Genomic DNA, 14,516 nt, shown 5'->3' with positions numbered 1-14,516 from the left:
TTATGGTTTTTTAAATAAATGTTTTCCCCTCTTTTCAGTGTCATCTTTAAACATGTTCACTAATGATTTTCAAATAAAACAAATGAAATGGGTGAAACAAACAAAACACCAAGCTGTCAGTTATGTTTTCAGAAAAAATAACATGAGTTATCACAAGTTCATTCTTGATAACATAGAAATGTACATTTTATTGAGCATCATAAATAAATACTAACTTTGTTCATACAAATTCAATTAAATTCAGTTGTTTTTATATAGCGCCAAATCAAAACATAAGTTATCTCAGGGCACTTTTCACATAGAGTAGGTCTAGACCGTACTCTTTATTTTACAGAGACCCAACATTCCCCCATGAGCAAGCACTTAGCACAGCAGCAAGGAAGAACTCCCCTTTAACAGGAAGAAACCTCAAGCAGAACCGGGCTCTAGGTGGGCGAGAAAGAGCGACAGAGACAGAAGTGTCATCAGACTTAAAGTCCTTATCTCTTATCCCGAGTTACTTTGTAGACTCCCTCTCTATTTAAAATGTTGTCTCATGTTCATTTAAAGTTAATGTTTCTGATGAAAATGATTCGGCAAAATCAATATTTTCCCCTTTTGTCAGTGTCATATTAAAAATGTGCCAGTGATTTTCCAATGAACTAAAATTGAAATTGATTAAATAAAGACCATTCTGGTGAATTTCAATGTTTTTTTCCCTCAATATGACCAAAAATAAAGCATACAAAACACCAAGCTGTCAATTACATTTTCAGAAAAAAAAAATCATTGGTTTTAACATAAGTGAATTATTGAAAACATAAAAACATACATTTAATTTAATTTAAATTAATTTAATAATAAATAAGAACAAGTTTGTACATACAGATGAGAAAAACCTCAAATTAAATGGCTGAACGTCTGAGTTTGAGTTTTATTTCTCCTCTTATAGAGAAATTACATGAGCAACTGCAAACTTTGAACATGTGTTTACTCAAGAAGAATTATTTACATGTGTATTTACATGTCTCTTTGTTTTACACTAAAGAACTAAAGAAATAAAGCAAAGAAAGTTAGAAAGAATTACATGTTTCCTGTATTTCTGCACTTTCAAGCTGTCAAGTAAAGGTTATATCACACAAAAAAAGAACAGTGTTTCACCTCTGAGCACACCCATCACTGATAGTTGTGGCTGTTTTAACTCCACCACTGTAGCTCACTGCAGTGAGGTGAGAAGTGTAACCACTGGAGGTCAGTAAAAACAACATATTCATCTGCAGTTTAACTCAACTCTACATCTCATCCTCATAGAGAGTGTTTACATCAGTGCAGTAATACAAGCATCTACCAGACTTTCGTCACCTGCAATATATCAAAGTTTTCTACCAAAATCAATGCATAGATTGTCCTCACCAATATCTGGCTTTAGTTGGCTAGTTTCCATGGTTTTCTATTATTTTGCAGACTATATTGTTTACTGTGGTAAGTTCAATAAATAAAACATTTGTTTGGATGTATCTCTTGCATGGACTCCCTTCTTGTTACACTTTTTGTAGCCTTCTCTGAGAAAAAAAATGCAGAGGTGAAGAGTGGAGTCTGGACCCGGTTTGTCACTTTGTCATGTGGTGGTTTGTGGGCTGATACAAGAAATATTACCCCACCCACCTCAAGACCTGAACAGAGAGTTTCTAAGAAAAGCTGCAAGGAGGTTTTATAGTCTGGGACTTGATACACAGCTACAAATTCACATTCATCGCTTGGAGGAAAAGATCTTGGTAAGTTTGTCTTAGAGGAGTTCTTGAGCAAAGTCTGAGTTAATTGTCTGCTAATGAACATCTCTTTCTTCAGCACAGGTGTATAATACACATCTGTCCTGCTTATCTGTTGTGCAGGAAAGGAAGATGCTGCAATTCTCTATGGGAGCTCTGCTTCTTCTTCCACTCTGGTTTGGTGGACTGGCTATTGGAGAGATCAGCAAAGACTTCTCCCAGTGTCTTGATTTCTTCTATAAGAGAACTCCACCACAGGGTATCACTGCAGCTGGATATGATCCAATATGCCAGCGCTACAAAAACCAGTACCGCTTTGCCAGCCTGTATCAGCGTCAGCATCGTGCACCTTTATACTCTGCATACATACTCAGTCCTGCAGATGGCAACCGGCCCGATGTCAGCTGGATGTATGAACCACAGGTAAGTAACACGATGTGGTGCAACAACTCTGTTGAATTAGACTTTGTCAGATATGACGTGTTTGAACATGATTATATTCTGTAATTATATAGATTTATAGGGAAAAACTAGTGTCCTGACAAAGGAAAAGTAAAGCAAAGCTCTTATGAGCATTGAATGATCAGCCATTTCCTTTAAAGACTGACAGCACAGTGGGGCTGTGTCAGACATAATGTGTTAATTTACATACTGAGATTACAGGTGAGAGAATTTGAACAACACTTTTTGTTGATATGGAGATTCTGCAACCCACATTCTTAAGTTTCACTGCAAATTTTTCTATTGTTCTACTATTGTGGAGTTAAGTGCGTCCACATGAATTGGAAAATCTCATGGATAAATGAAAACACAGCATTTGCATGAAGATCTACAAGTTTTTTTTGTGTTTGATTGATTGATTGATTGAGTTTATTGTCCACCTCAGTGGAAATTTGTCTTTGACTTCTCCCAAAGTGCAGCAAAATAAATACACGACGTATACAACATTTAAAACATACAAAATATACAACATGTAATAGCGCAAAATGGGCAGGTAGCAGCAGGTAGGTTATATAAACTGTGTTTTGTTTGGTAGGTTATATACTAACTGAGATCAGATCTTAAAATAACAAGTGTTTAGGTGGTGATCGTGGACGTGACAGAGAACTCTTGCAGTTCCTGCTCAATACTTTTAGTCTCATTGTGGTCAATGTGTGAGTTTGTGCAAGTTTTTGCAAACACATTGAAGCGGAAGCAGCCTGTCTCAAACTCTGCTGTCATACATGTTATTCTTTTCTCAGAAAAAAATAGCATTTTACATTTTATCTCTGAGTCAGTCACACATCACAGCAGACAAACACTCACAGTTCAACTCAAAAATAAGGATGAATAAGCAGCAAAACACTCTACATACTCTAAAAAAGTGATATCTTGTCCTCTCTCTCTGTCATTAAGCTGGAGTCTCGCACAGCCGATCCAAATATGAAGCCTTTTCCGATCCCACAACCCCTCTACTGGAGAGTGAAGGAGAACCAGGCGGTGTTTGCGGACTACAAAGACTCTGGCTACACCAGAGGCCATCTCAATCCCAGCATGCACCAGAGGACAATGGATGACCGTACGGCCACCTTCACCTTGACAAACATTGTCCCTCAGCGGAAGGGCTCCAACGCAGGCACCTGGAATTCACTGGAGAGGGAGGTGCTAGGAAGAAAGGCCTTCTGCAGAGGGCAGATGTACGTGATCACCGGGACCATGCCTTATAGGTCTGGAGCTCACCAGATCAATGAGAGGGTGTCTGTTCCTGAGTACATGTGGTCAGCTTACTGCTGCCCTTCTTACAGATCTGACCTTCCTGGGTACATGAAACCATTTTTCCCCACATATGCTGCAGTCGGGAGAAATGACCGTAAAAGTGGAGAGGAAATTGTGCCAGTGGATCCCAATGTGAATGCTGAGAAGCAGGGCTATGATGTGAGGCGGATGTCCCTGGAGACCCTAGAGGGTATCCTAAACACACGGCTAAGAATGCCTGTCAGTCTGTTTAAGGGGCACTGTAAGAACAAAGAATGACACTCTTATAGGTGTGCAGTAGTCATTAAATACAGCACATCCTTTATTTCTTCATTACTGAATGAATATTTGACTAAAAGGCTGTCTTGTCTTGTGTCTGTTTAAAGTGTTTGTTATATGTCTAATGAGTACGATCTTCCAAAAATCATGTTTCAGTGTCATTTTGCAACCCCATAATTTTCCAATAAAACAAGACTAAAGCGGGAGGAGAGCCTTCTGATCAACTGACATGTTTATTTCTTTATATGACCAAAACACAAACATACAAAACACCAAGCTGTCAGTTCTATTATCGGAGGGAAAAAAAACAAGGCCATCAGCTTTAAAATGAGTGAATTATTGATAAAAACACAAACATGTACATTTTATTGATCATCATAAATAAGTACAAGCTTTGTACAAATGAGAACACCTCCAGTTAAAATGGCTGAACATCTGAGATTGATTCCATCTCTCCTCTTACAGAGAAACGACATGTATAATTGACTTCCCATCAACTTTGGACATTTGCCGTCTCTGTTTACTCGACAACTATCATCCACACACGCATGTGCTTCTTTATCCTGAAGTCAATTTAACTTCTCATCCTGTCAGTTTTTTGTAAGAAAGGCAACTCCAAATCACTGAGAATAACGGGAGCGTCTATCAGTCACATTCATCACCTAAATTCTACCACATTCAATTAAAGCTGCTCTTTCTTTCCAGTTCTATCGGAGATTTTGAAGTACAGGCTCTAAAAACACTGGTGGCTTTTCAGTTGCTCCACATCACTGAAACCCGTTCCACAGTTGGAGCACTGGAGTGTCGCCTTTTCACTGTTGTGTATGAGTTGGTGTCTTTTTAAATACTCCACACGACTGAAACGTTTTCCGCACGCCTCGCACCCGTACGGGCGTTCACCCGTGTGGATCCGCTGGTGACGTTCCAAGTTGCCAAGACGACTGAAGCTGCGCCCACACTGCGGGCACCGATGCGGTCTCTCGCCTGTGTGCACCAGATGATGGCGTTCCAGAGAGCGAGAGTGTGTAAAGCGCTTCCCGCAGATTTCGCAACAGTGCGGTCGCTCAGCAGCACAGGCGCACTCGTGGTTCTTAAGCGCCCAGGCGTGGCTGAACGTGTTGCCGCAGTGGGCGCAAGGGAAAAGACTCTCCTCTGCTCCGCTGCTCTGTAAAAGGGCGCCACCTAGTGGACATGGATGCTCCTCCATCTCAGCCTCTGTGTTGAAGCCTCCTCCACACTGTGGGCAGAAGTGAAGCAGGTCTCCACCAGCCTCCTCTTCTCCTCCGCTCTCCCCGACACTCCCTGGAGCAGACAGGTGAGGCAGGTGCTCAGACTCTCCCTGCTCCAACAAATCCTCTCCAGTCATGACCGCAGTTGAGTCGCCCTCTCTCAACTTCTTCGACCAGCCTGACTTCAGCTCTGCTACCCCAAACACTGCGGCTCGCACACGGTCTTTCACCCTGCTTTGCCCTATATGGTCTTCTCTCTGCAGGGTGGGTGGCTGAGGCTCCAGCTCTTCGTCTTGCTCCATTCCATCAAGACCAATGTACTTGGGAGCCAAGCTGATCTCGCTACCTGGTGCAGCCTCTGAGTCAGGGCTGACAGGCTGGGAGGCCGTCATGGCGCCCTGCTCACGACCTCTCTCAGCCCTCAGCGCGGACTCCAAACCCCTCAGCTCATCCATGGTCATGCCTCCCTCTGATGGCTCCGCTGAGCCCACCTCCCAGTCCTCCTCCTCATCTCTCTCTCCTGGGTGAAGGGTTGGGGGATGATCTGACAGGTCTCCTGAGAAGATACAGAGAGAGGAGGAGACGTGTGGAGGAGAGAGGGAGAGCTGACGTTAGCAACCATTCCCATTTTCTTTCAAACTATTGCTCTTTGAACATTTTACTAACTTCCCCTCCCTCAATCAGTGTGTTCAGGGCTCCTTACCTTCGCTTTGGGCTCTGGAGCCAGTGTGGAGGTTCTGGTTGGGCAGGTCCATCTTCAAAGCCTCCTTGATTAGCTTGAGAGAGGCAGGTTGATAGCCCTCTGTTTGAGAAAACTGCACAAAGAAGCACAGAGGATTATAGATGGGTTTCAAAGCAACGTCATCAGTGAGCTCACATGATAGGGGTAGAAAACAAACCAAAATGAACGAGAGCTTTAGGGTAGATCAACTAGAAGTTGTTTTTATGACTTGAACTGCATGAATCACAACAGTAACGAGTAGGAAATGTTCATTATCTCAAGAAGGAAACTTGCTTGTTAGAGTGCAGTATTGGCTATTAACTCTAGCGATCTTGTCAGAGCCTTTTATTATGATACAAATTACTGGAAGGTGACAGATAGTTTTGCACAGAACTTGGTGAGGGAAAAAACACTTTGTTCTAAGGTAAGACAGCTCACACTGTTCTCGTGTGTTTATGGCTGTTAAATGAATCATTTGGCTCTGCGATCAATGCTTAAATGATCAGTTTGACATGCGTTTAGAGTTTCAGTATGCGACTTGGTGACAGCTGATAAAGGTGCAGACTGATGGCTTTGAGTGGAAAATGCATCATGTTATTACACTTAGAATTTTTCCCAGAAGAATAAAATCAAACAGGTGTGCAGAGTCTCTTTTTATGATCTTGTGTGGCTGATAAATAATACTTCAAAATCTGTATTGTCTCAGTATGTTATGAGTTTTTGCACAACATAACACATCTGGCATATTTATAGTGTCTGGTACACTTTCAGGAGACATGAAAGGTTTTCATACAGGCCAACGTTATTAATATCCAGAACGAGAGAGGTTCTGTGCTCTGAGCTTGTGCAACAGGCAAAACGCAGGAATTTCATACTACATGTGCTAATGTTTCTTTATACTAAGGACTTCTGTGCTTTTAACCTGTGCTGCCTGTTGATCTTTTGGGACACTCACAGTTAATTTCTCACTATCTGTGGAAATATCTTTGTATACAGTCTCCGTGAGCATTATCATTGCTACTAGCTGCCGTTTTCTCACTGGAATTCCACACATCATGTTAGCCAGCCATAGACGACAGGCTGAGACAGACGTGTGCTGGAAACAGATTTACTCTAAAATTGTATTTTGACCGGTTTCCAGCAAGCAGCTTCATTTCAAAATACTGAAAACATCCATATATATGATATCATTACAGTGTGGCGACGTGTTTTCTACCCCTGTGCTGTGCATGTATCCTGGACTGTTTGTAAAGCAGGATCTGCAATTTCAAAAGTGGATTTGATTAGTTTTGTAAAACTTTTCTGTTAACTTACATGCAACCCTCATCACAGCCACACATCATTACCTTACCTCAATATATGTTTACAAAGTACATGAGAAAAAGCTATATTATTATTATTATTCTTTACAGCTATTTTATTAGCCACCAAAAACACTTTGAAATGACTTGACAGGGAGACATTCTGCATGCGTTGAGTATTCAAACGCATAAGAAAAGTGAAGAGTGGATTTGTGCTCCTGCCATTTGGCCATGTGGTGGAACAGCAAGCCGCTTTTCACCTCTAATAGTATTTCCACCTGAAAGCTTGCTGCACTTGTGATGTGAAGAGCTCTACTCAAAGGGCTCTTCAGGGAAGCTAAATATCAAATCAATAACGTTCCCTTTATCCACTACATCTCTGCAGTGATTTGATGACTGAAAAACACAAGCAAAACTCTGTCTCACTGTGTTATCTCTCTCTTTTTCTGTCTGCGTTCTTTCTCATTCTATATGGAGCTGCTGAGTGATGCAGAGATGCTGTGCCACTTTCTCCTCCTACTCCTCCTCCTCTGAGAAAGCCCGTCTCCCTCACCTCCTCTTTGATGTTGGCCGTCTCCTCCCCCTCACCGCTGAGGCTGCCCTCCTCTTCATCGTCCTCCACCATCCCTCCCTCATCCTCTTCGCCCCCGGGGAACTGGATGAGGTACATCTCCCTGGCCTCCTTCCCCCCTCTTCCTCCTGCTCCTGCTACCATCCCCACAGCTCCTCCACTTCCTCCTCCTCCTCCTCCTCCTCCTCCTCCCCCACCACAGCCGCCGCCACCGCCACCTCCTCCTTCCTCCCACACACCTCCAGGCCAGCCTTTGCCATAGGCTGCTGCCGGGCCCCTCTTTGACTTGCCTCCTGGGGAGAAGAGAGGAAGATGAAGGAAGGGTGGGAGGGAGGTGAGAGAGGAAGGAGAAAGTGAGGTGAGGAGGAGGGGGGCAGGAGAGAGGGGAGACAGGAAGGAGAGAGAATGAAACATGAGGGGGAGTGAGATAAGTGGGAGGAGATGATTGGAGGGCCAGGAGAGAGAGATGAAGAAGAAAAGAGGGTGGAGAAGTGGGAGATGAGGAAGAGGAGGAGGGGGTTTGAGAGGCAGAGGGGAACAGGAGTAGAAGGGAGGTTGGGGGAAGGGAGAGAGGAAGAGGAGCATGGTGGTGAGGAGGAGGAGGAGGAGGAGTGAGCATGATGAATGAGTGAGGAGAGAGGGGGCGTAGAATGACAGACGAGAGGGAGCGAAGGAGAGAAAAACACGTGACAGGGAGGAGAGGAGAGAGAGAGAAGTGGAGTTGGCAGGGGCCGCAGGGGAGAGAGGAGGAGGAGGAGGAATGGGAGAACATGTTGAAGGAGACAGAAGGGTGGTGGGGGGGGGGGGGTGAAGAGGTGGAAAGAGGAGAGAGAGAGAGACACAGACAGAGAGAGAAGTGGAAGTGGAGAGGGAGTGTGTAATTATGGTGGCAGTGGAGAGGAGCGGGAGAGGAGTGGAGTGAAGGAGGTGGGGAAAGGGGGAGGAGAGGAAGGGGAGTGTGTTTGTGTGTGTGTGTGTGTGTGTGTGTGTGTGTGTGCAACGTGATGAAGGAGAGAACAGAGCAGGAGAATAGCGTTGGAGGAGGTGGGGGCAGGGAGAGAGGCAGGGAGGAGGAGAGGGCGTGAAGGAGAGAGGAGCGGGAAGGGGAGGAGGTGGAGTTGGAGAGAGACAGAGAGAAGTGGAGGGAGAGGAGCAAGGCAGGCAGGGAGGGAGAGAGACAGAGTGTGCAAAAGCACAGAGGAGTGGGAGGGACAGAATGCAGCGGAGAGAGAGAGAGGAGAGGGGGAGGTGAAGGACAGAGGGAGCGAACATGAAGAGGAGGCGGAGGAGGAAGGGAGGAGGAAGGGAGGAGGGAGGGAGGGAGAGATCAGCTCTTGCCAGATGGTTTCCAACAAAACAAGTGCGTCTTCTCATAAGCCCTGACTGCATAGCAAGAGCCCTGCTTCTCACATTAAACAACACAATCACGCATTTTAGCAAGGTGCCACTTAATAGTAATGACAGCTTCATACCTGACACAAACTAAATGTGACGTAGGCTCCTTGTCTGAGAGGAAACGCCAGAAATACTTACGGGCCCCCACAACTTTTCGTTTCTGCCGCCCTCCGGGCCCTTCCTCCGCCGCCGCCAGGCCAGCGTTGCGGCGGTGGGCAGCCCAGCCCAGCCCGTACACTCGCTCGGTCCTCAGCTTGCTCTCGGTGAGCCTCAGCCTCAGTTTGAGAGCCTCGTTCTCCTTCCTGTTGAGGGACAGCTCCACCAGGTAGTCGTTCACCGTCTCCTGGAAGAGTTTGGTGATCTCACACACCGAGGCTCGGATCAGACTGTCCATGACAGCCGTCAGATGCGTCTCAAACGTGCTCACCGATTCCTCCATCATCCTGGCCACAGGTTTGACCTGAGGACGGATCAATAACAGTTTATCATGCCAGCACGTCACAACCATGTAAACATTTAACAAGGTTTTCCCACTGGGATCACAAAAGTTTCGCATTGTCTTATCGATCTGATGGCTAAATCTGGTCCTAGTCATCAATATCAGTTACAGAAATACTTTATTTATCGCTAATAACCATCTGTGTTATCATTTAGTAAACAGTATATATTGTCGGTTTATTAAGAAGTACAAAGGCGGTATTGCAGTTTGATATATACTAAAAACAAGACCTGCTAGTAAACTTGTAATACTGGTCGACACACAATAATACTGAAGTAGAAGAGGGTCACCAGCCCCTCCGTAACGTTGGAAAGTGATCGTGTTAGCAGCCTGGCTAATTTAGCTTTCCATACGTACCGTTTGTTAGGTGAAATCAGGAGGAGTAGACGTTAACCGGCGACGCACCGTTTGATTTCACGGATCACGGATAATGCTGTTCGTTAATCGTAAGATCAGAGGCACGGCGACAAAGGAAAGTACCATCCAACTTCTCCCCTCTCTCTCTCTGTCTCTGTTTCCTCCTCGCCTCCTTCAGCTCTGCTTACTGATGCTTGAGGAAAGTGCGCATGCGCAGTACCGTAATTACCCTACACTCAAGAGCAGCCGCACCCTGGAAAAAACTCGGGATTATTGCACACATCACTTTCTGCTTCTGTGTGATCTCAACAGTAGAGGTGTTTTTATTTTAAATTTTTGTTGTGATTAAAGTTGTTTTTTTTAATCAATATATACAAACATACTGAAACACAAGACCACTTATTACAGTAAACCAATGAGAAATAATTAACAGATCAAACAGAGTTAAACAACACATAATAAATCAGCTACAAGTTAAATTAGCTATAAGTACAGTAAGAAAAAAAAAGTAAACTGTGGAGACAAATTAAAAAAAATAAATAAATAAACAAGGGGGCACCATGTCTCAATAAATGGAGTAAGACATTTTCCTTAAAAACAACAACAAAAACAAATTGTAGGAATATTTATTTCTTCCTTTATATACAAGAAAATTAGACCAAACTTCGTAAAGCTTTGATGATTGATTTTTCTAAGAAATAAGAAAATAATACCAGAAAAATACCTACTGGAGCCTCCACTTGGTTGTTGTTGTAGCCTCCAGACTGAGGGGGACGCTGTGGTCCTTTAGCCACGTGATTCTCTGAAAGAGGTAAACGGGTCTTTGCTTCATTCTTCCGCCTGCTGGACAGTTTTATGCAGCGTTCACAGCTTTCCGAGGAGCAGAAAGAGAGCACTTCAAAGAATAATCATGCCGATGTTCGTGGTGAACACTAACGTGGCCAAAAGCGACGTACCGGCGGCTCTGCTGTCTGAGGCCACCGAGGAGCTCGCCAAAGCTATGGGCAAACCTGCACAGGTGGGTCCGGGCCACGCTTATTCCTGCATGATCTCACCTGGGTCTCACTGTGAAACTGAGGGGACTATCCACCCTTATTATTACCTATCTGGATCATCTTGATGGATTTAACTTCTCTGTTGAGTGTAGATCAGCACTTGAAGCCTGATTTCTGTGTAACTGTAGCTAACAGTAGATACAGTATCAGCCTCTCTACCGGATGAATACGACTCTTGTGCAACGCAAACTCACCACTGACTGCACTGAGTCAGCATGGGTGGATGATTGATTAGTGGAGTCAGTTCACTAAACCCACAAGTTAAAAGCAAATCTATCATAACCTGAGATGTATTTTTAAAGGGCTCAGATCAACATCCTTTCAGAAGGCCCAAAGGCCTATAGCTGTGAAAATATAATGTAAATATTTTGCCATTAAAATGTTCAATTTGTATTAGTGATCTTTATGTCACTTCATAACATTAATAGGCATGGCTTTAACTAGCATGTGCATAAAAGTATAGCATTAAATGAACTAGAATACAGACTTAACTTATATATAATATATGTCTGTCGATAGCTGCCACTGATCGAGGCTATTGCCTTTGGGACTTTGGGGATCTTAATGAGCAGTTTACATTCTGTTAATTAATGTTGGAGGCTAAATCTGACATGTCTTAGACCAAATATTTTTAAATGTGTTTGTTTTATGAAAGGGAATCAGTATTTCTTTGCCAGAATCATATGAAATATCATGTATGGGTGGGGCTGCAGTGGGATATTTTGGATTCATGACTTCAGTAGTTCAAAAATCCTCACTACAACTCTAACTGTAGTCTATATTTAATATGTGCCGGCCTTTTTAATGCAATGTGGATACTGCAATGTGACATTGGGGCTCAGCGGATCCAGCCAGTGTCGTTGCCTGACATCAATTTTGTGTGTCTGTCTTGTGAACACAGTACATCGCTGTGCATATCAACCCTGACCAAATGATGATGTTTGGAGGAAAGGGAGACCCCTGCGCACTCTGCTCCCTCCACAGTATTGGCAAGATCAGCGGTGCTCACAACAAGCAATACTCAAAACTACTGTGCGGGATGCTCAACAAACACCTGGGCATCTCTGCTGACAGGTAAATAACACACACACACACAACAATCAGTACAATCACTGCACTGAATCTGATAAGCAATTGATGGTGCCAGAAATACAGACTCAGATACCCTTGTATCTCATATACTTCGCTCACTGTTAATGTCCAATCTCATTAACCTATTTCTCTCTGTGTCTATTTCAGGATTTATGTTAACTTCGTGGACATGGATGCAGCCAACGTGGCCTGGAACAACACTACATTTGGCTGAGATGGAGATCAACACGCTGAAACCGAAGCTCATTCCAGTATTTTACGACATGAATGAACGTAGTTAAAACCGGCAGAATGGAGAAGTAGAGACACTCGGTGATCCGCTCTTAACATACTGTACGACTCTCCTAAACGCACTTATCTAGACCCTAAAGCTTTGCACTGATCCTTTCTTGTTACAATAAAGCAAATCTTGTAGAATGTAAATGAATCTCTGTTTTCCTTGATTGTTTATTCTCACAAACACACTTAATTTTTACAAGCTTAGTTTTGGGTATTAGATTCAAACCTGGAAAACACCCAGTGAGAAATCTTTTTAACTGCAGACAAGCAGATGTGTAATTAATAACATAGTGTCTTTTCACAGCAGACATTTTGACCGTAGTAGGAAAGGCAAAGGCTTAAGCTTTGTTTAAGCCACCTCCTTGGAGTTTATGAATCTTGTGAACAGCTATTTAAAATAAGCTAAAACAATAAAATGAAGAAATATTCTCAGACAAAAAAAGCCCACTTTTGGCCCCAAATTTAAATAGTTTTTGTGGCTAGTTTAGAAGAAATAAAAACACTTTTTTCCCCTAATATCAGCCATGTTTTACAGTTTGAAATCGGAGGCAATGACAAAACAGCCCAGTGAATACTGCATTGACGCACTCAGTTGAAGTAATTATCTACTGTACTGCTGTCAATTATCTACTGCACAGCCTGCTTGAAACTATGTCTGTCCCAAGTGAAAGTTTATTGATTTTTGTTTGACCACAGTGAGCCAAGTGTATGCTGATATTATGAAACTCAGGTTTGTCAGGTATCTGTAGACAAAGTGGAAAGTGTTCAGATTTATTTGCCTCGTTGATTTCTTGCTGACTGAGGGGACGCCATAATTTTGTTCTTCAGTGAACTGCACATATGCTGTTATTTTTGTAAACACATCATATACAGTAAGTATGCATATGAGATACACATTTTATACTTCCAGTGTCATGTGTTTCAGTGTTAACAGTCCTATATTGTACAGTTTGTTTTAACAGCTGGCGCATGTGTTTATATACAGTAAACGCTCACTGTAGGGATGGGATAATAAGCAATATAACAACATATCCTGATAAAAAAACTTTTAGTTTAATTTTCACTTGAAAATGACTAACATGAAACAGGACATTATATTGTTGGAGATAAAATAATCTACCACATATCCACCACTGAACCTGAGGAGTCAGCAAATGCAGCATGTATTTCTGTACACTATCTATCTCTGTTAATCAAATTCTGTAACTCAAATAAACATCAAACAATAGTGTTGCTGAGCAAGACCAGGCATCAGATTAACACACAACTGTGTGAAATCAATAACAAGCACTTTCCCTGCTACAAATTACACACATGCACTAATATCTCTTGCTGAAGTGGCTGTTAGTGGGAGCTACGGTCCGATGGCCTTTTCAAATAGCAAATTAAAGCTTATGTGGGGCTCCCAGTGTTGTTTTAGATGCAATATGAAACTGTAGGTTTCCATCATTTGGCAGATGAAGGAATATCTTGTATTAATTTAGCCTAAAATACATGACTGAAGACACCAGTGTTCTTTCTACTATTGTCCTTCTCTGACCCTCTACATGAGCACAGAGTGCTGCTCAGCGGGCCTGAGCTTCTCCGCTATAACTGGGTAAGGTTTGTGTTTGTGGCTACATTTTTTGTTTGTTTGTTTGTTTCCTGCCTCTGTAGTGACTGTACAAACCATTGACCCCACTTGCCTACTTTCTTTTGGTTTTTGGAAGTTTGAACTATGTAGGAGTTTACGGTAACGATGACATATATGTGTAAGTAAGGTAAAACCTAAATAGTTTTTCAATCTAAATGCTTTAGTTGTGTGAATTACTGACTGCTTATTAGTAAATCACACATTGTTTTAATTTGTGACATAAATTAATACACCATCTGTTATGAAATTATTAAAACAGTTTGTAATCCTGGTCTAAATAATTAAGATAATGCTACCATGTAACTGCAATGCTGTATCCTGACATATTTAGTGTTCAGCTTGGCCCAGGCCAGGTTGTAATATCTGAAGAAAAATAGAGGTCTTTGTCCATCAGTTGTGAAAAGAAAGAGGAAACACTTTTTTTAAAGGAAGAAGTAAAATTCATCCACCTCAAAAAGAGAATATTTACCACAATAGTTTATAGAGGGGTTCGTGTACAATATTTGAAAGTCACAAACATTGGATTATTGTTTATTGGAAAAAAAGAGAGAACTGCCCTGTTATTGCAGCTAATGTGACAGTAATTTAAGAAATCAGCCTGCGCTTTTTTTTACAACAGAGGA

General features: G+C 42.6%; 3 protein-coding genes across 3 annotated transcripts; 2 read left to right on the top strand and 1 right to left on the bottom strand.

The window, feature by feature from the left end:
* The first annotated feature begins 905 nt into the window (after positions 1-905).
* Positions 906-3,880, top strand: LOC122990468 (endonuclease domain-containing 1 protein-like). Its single transcript, XM_044363835.1, has 3 exons — positions 906-1,754; positions 1,872-2,171; positions 3,144-3,880. Exons 2-3 carry the CDS (start codon positions 1,881-1,883, stop codon positions 3,759-3,761), a joined length of 909 nt encoding a protein of 302 aa, XP_044219770.1. The 5' UTR covers positions 906-1,754; positions 1,872-1,880; the 3' UTR covers positions 3,762-3,880.
* A 95-nt stretch (positions 3,881-3,975) lies between these two features.
* On the bottom strand, positions 3,976-7,759 carry si:dkeyp-121d2.7 (zinc finger and SCAN domain-containing protein 12). The gene is made up of 3 exons (XM_044363834.1): positions 7,566-7,759; positions 5,694-5,805; positions 3,976-5,546 (listed from the first exon to the last, which is right to left on the bottom strand). The coding sequence occupies exons 1-3, from the start codon at positions 7,725-7,727 to the stop codon at positions 4,495-4,497; spliced, it is 1,326 nt and encodes a 441-aa protein (XP_044219769.1). The 5' UTR covers positions 7,728-7,759; the 3' UTR covers positions 3,976-4,494.
* A 2,834-nt stretch (positions 7,760-10,593) lies between these two features.
* On the top strand, positions 10,594-12,408 carry mif (macrophage migration inhibitory factor). Its single transcript, XM_044363837.1, has 3 exons — positions 10,594-10,852; positions 11,791-11,963; positions 12,129-12,408. Exons 1-3 carry the CDS (start codon positions 10,745-10,747, stop codon positions 12,193-12,195), a joined length of 348 nt encoding a protein of 115 aa, XP_044219772.1. The 5' UTR covers positions 10,594-10,744; the 3' UTR covers positions 12,196-12,408.
* The last annotated feature ends 2,108 nt before the right edge of the window (positions 12,409-14,516 follow it).

The sequence above is a fragment of the Thunnus albacares genome, chromosome 10 (genome assembly GCF_914725855.1).
Source record: "Thunnus albacares chromosome 10, fThuAlb1.1, whole genome shotgun sequence".
Taxonomy (NCBI): Eukaryota; Metazoa; Chordata; class Actinopteri; order Scombriformes; family Scombridae; genus Thunnus; species Thunnus albacares.
The sequence above is the reverse complement of the archived record's forward strand: the minus strand, read 5'-3'. Positions and strand labels throughout refer to the sequence as shown.

Bases quoted from the DNA above. Each gene is read 5' to 3' on its own strand.
- mif (XM_044363837.1), top strand. From the start codon at position 10,745: ATGCCGATGTTCGTGGTGAACACTAACGTGGCCAAAAGCGACGTACCG. The intron at 10,853-11,790 runs GTGGGTCCGGGC...TTGTGAACACAG, and splicing joins CTATGGGCAAACCTGCACAG to TACATCGCTGTGCATATCAA. The intron at 11,964-12,128 runs GTAAATAACACA...TGTCTATTTCAG, and splicing joins CTGGGCATCTCTGCTGACAG to GATTTATGTTAACTTCGTGG.
- si:dkeyp-121d2.7 (XM_044363834.1), bottom strand. From the start codon at position 7,727: ATGGTAGCAGGAGCAGGAGGAAGAGGGGGGAAGGAGGCCAGGGAGATG. The intron at 5,806-7,565 runs GTGAGGGAGACG...TTCTTTGTGCAG, and splicing joins CGGCCAACATCAAAGAGGAG to TTTTCTCAAACAGAGGGCTA. The intron at 5,547-5,693 runs GTAAGGAGCCCT...GTATCTTCTCAG, and splicing joins CTCCAGAGCCCAAAGCGAAG to GAGACCTGTCAGATCATCCC.
- LOC122990468 (XM_044363835.1), top strand. From the start codon at position 1,881: ATGCTGCAATTCTCTATGGGAGCTCTGCTTCTTCTTCCACTCTGGTTT. The intron at 2,172-3,143 runs GTAAGTAACACG...TCTGTCATTAAG, and splicing joins GCTGGATGTATGAACCACAG to CTGGAGTCTCGCACAGCCGA.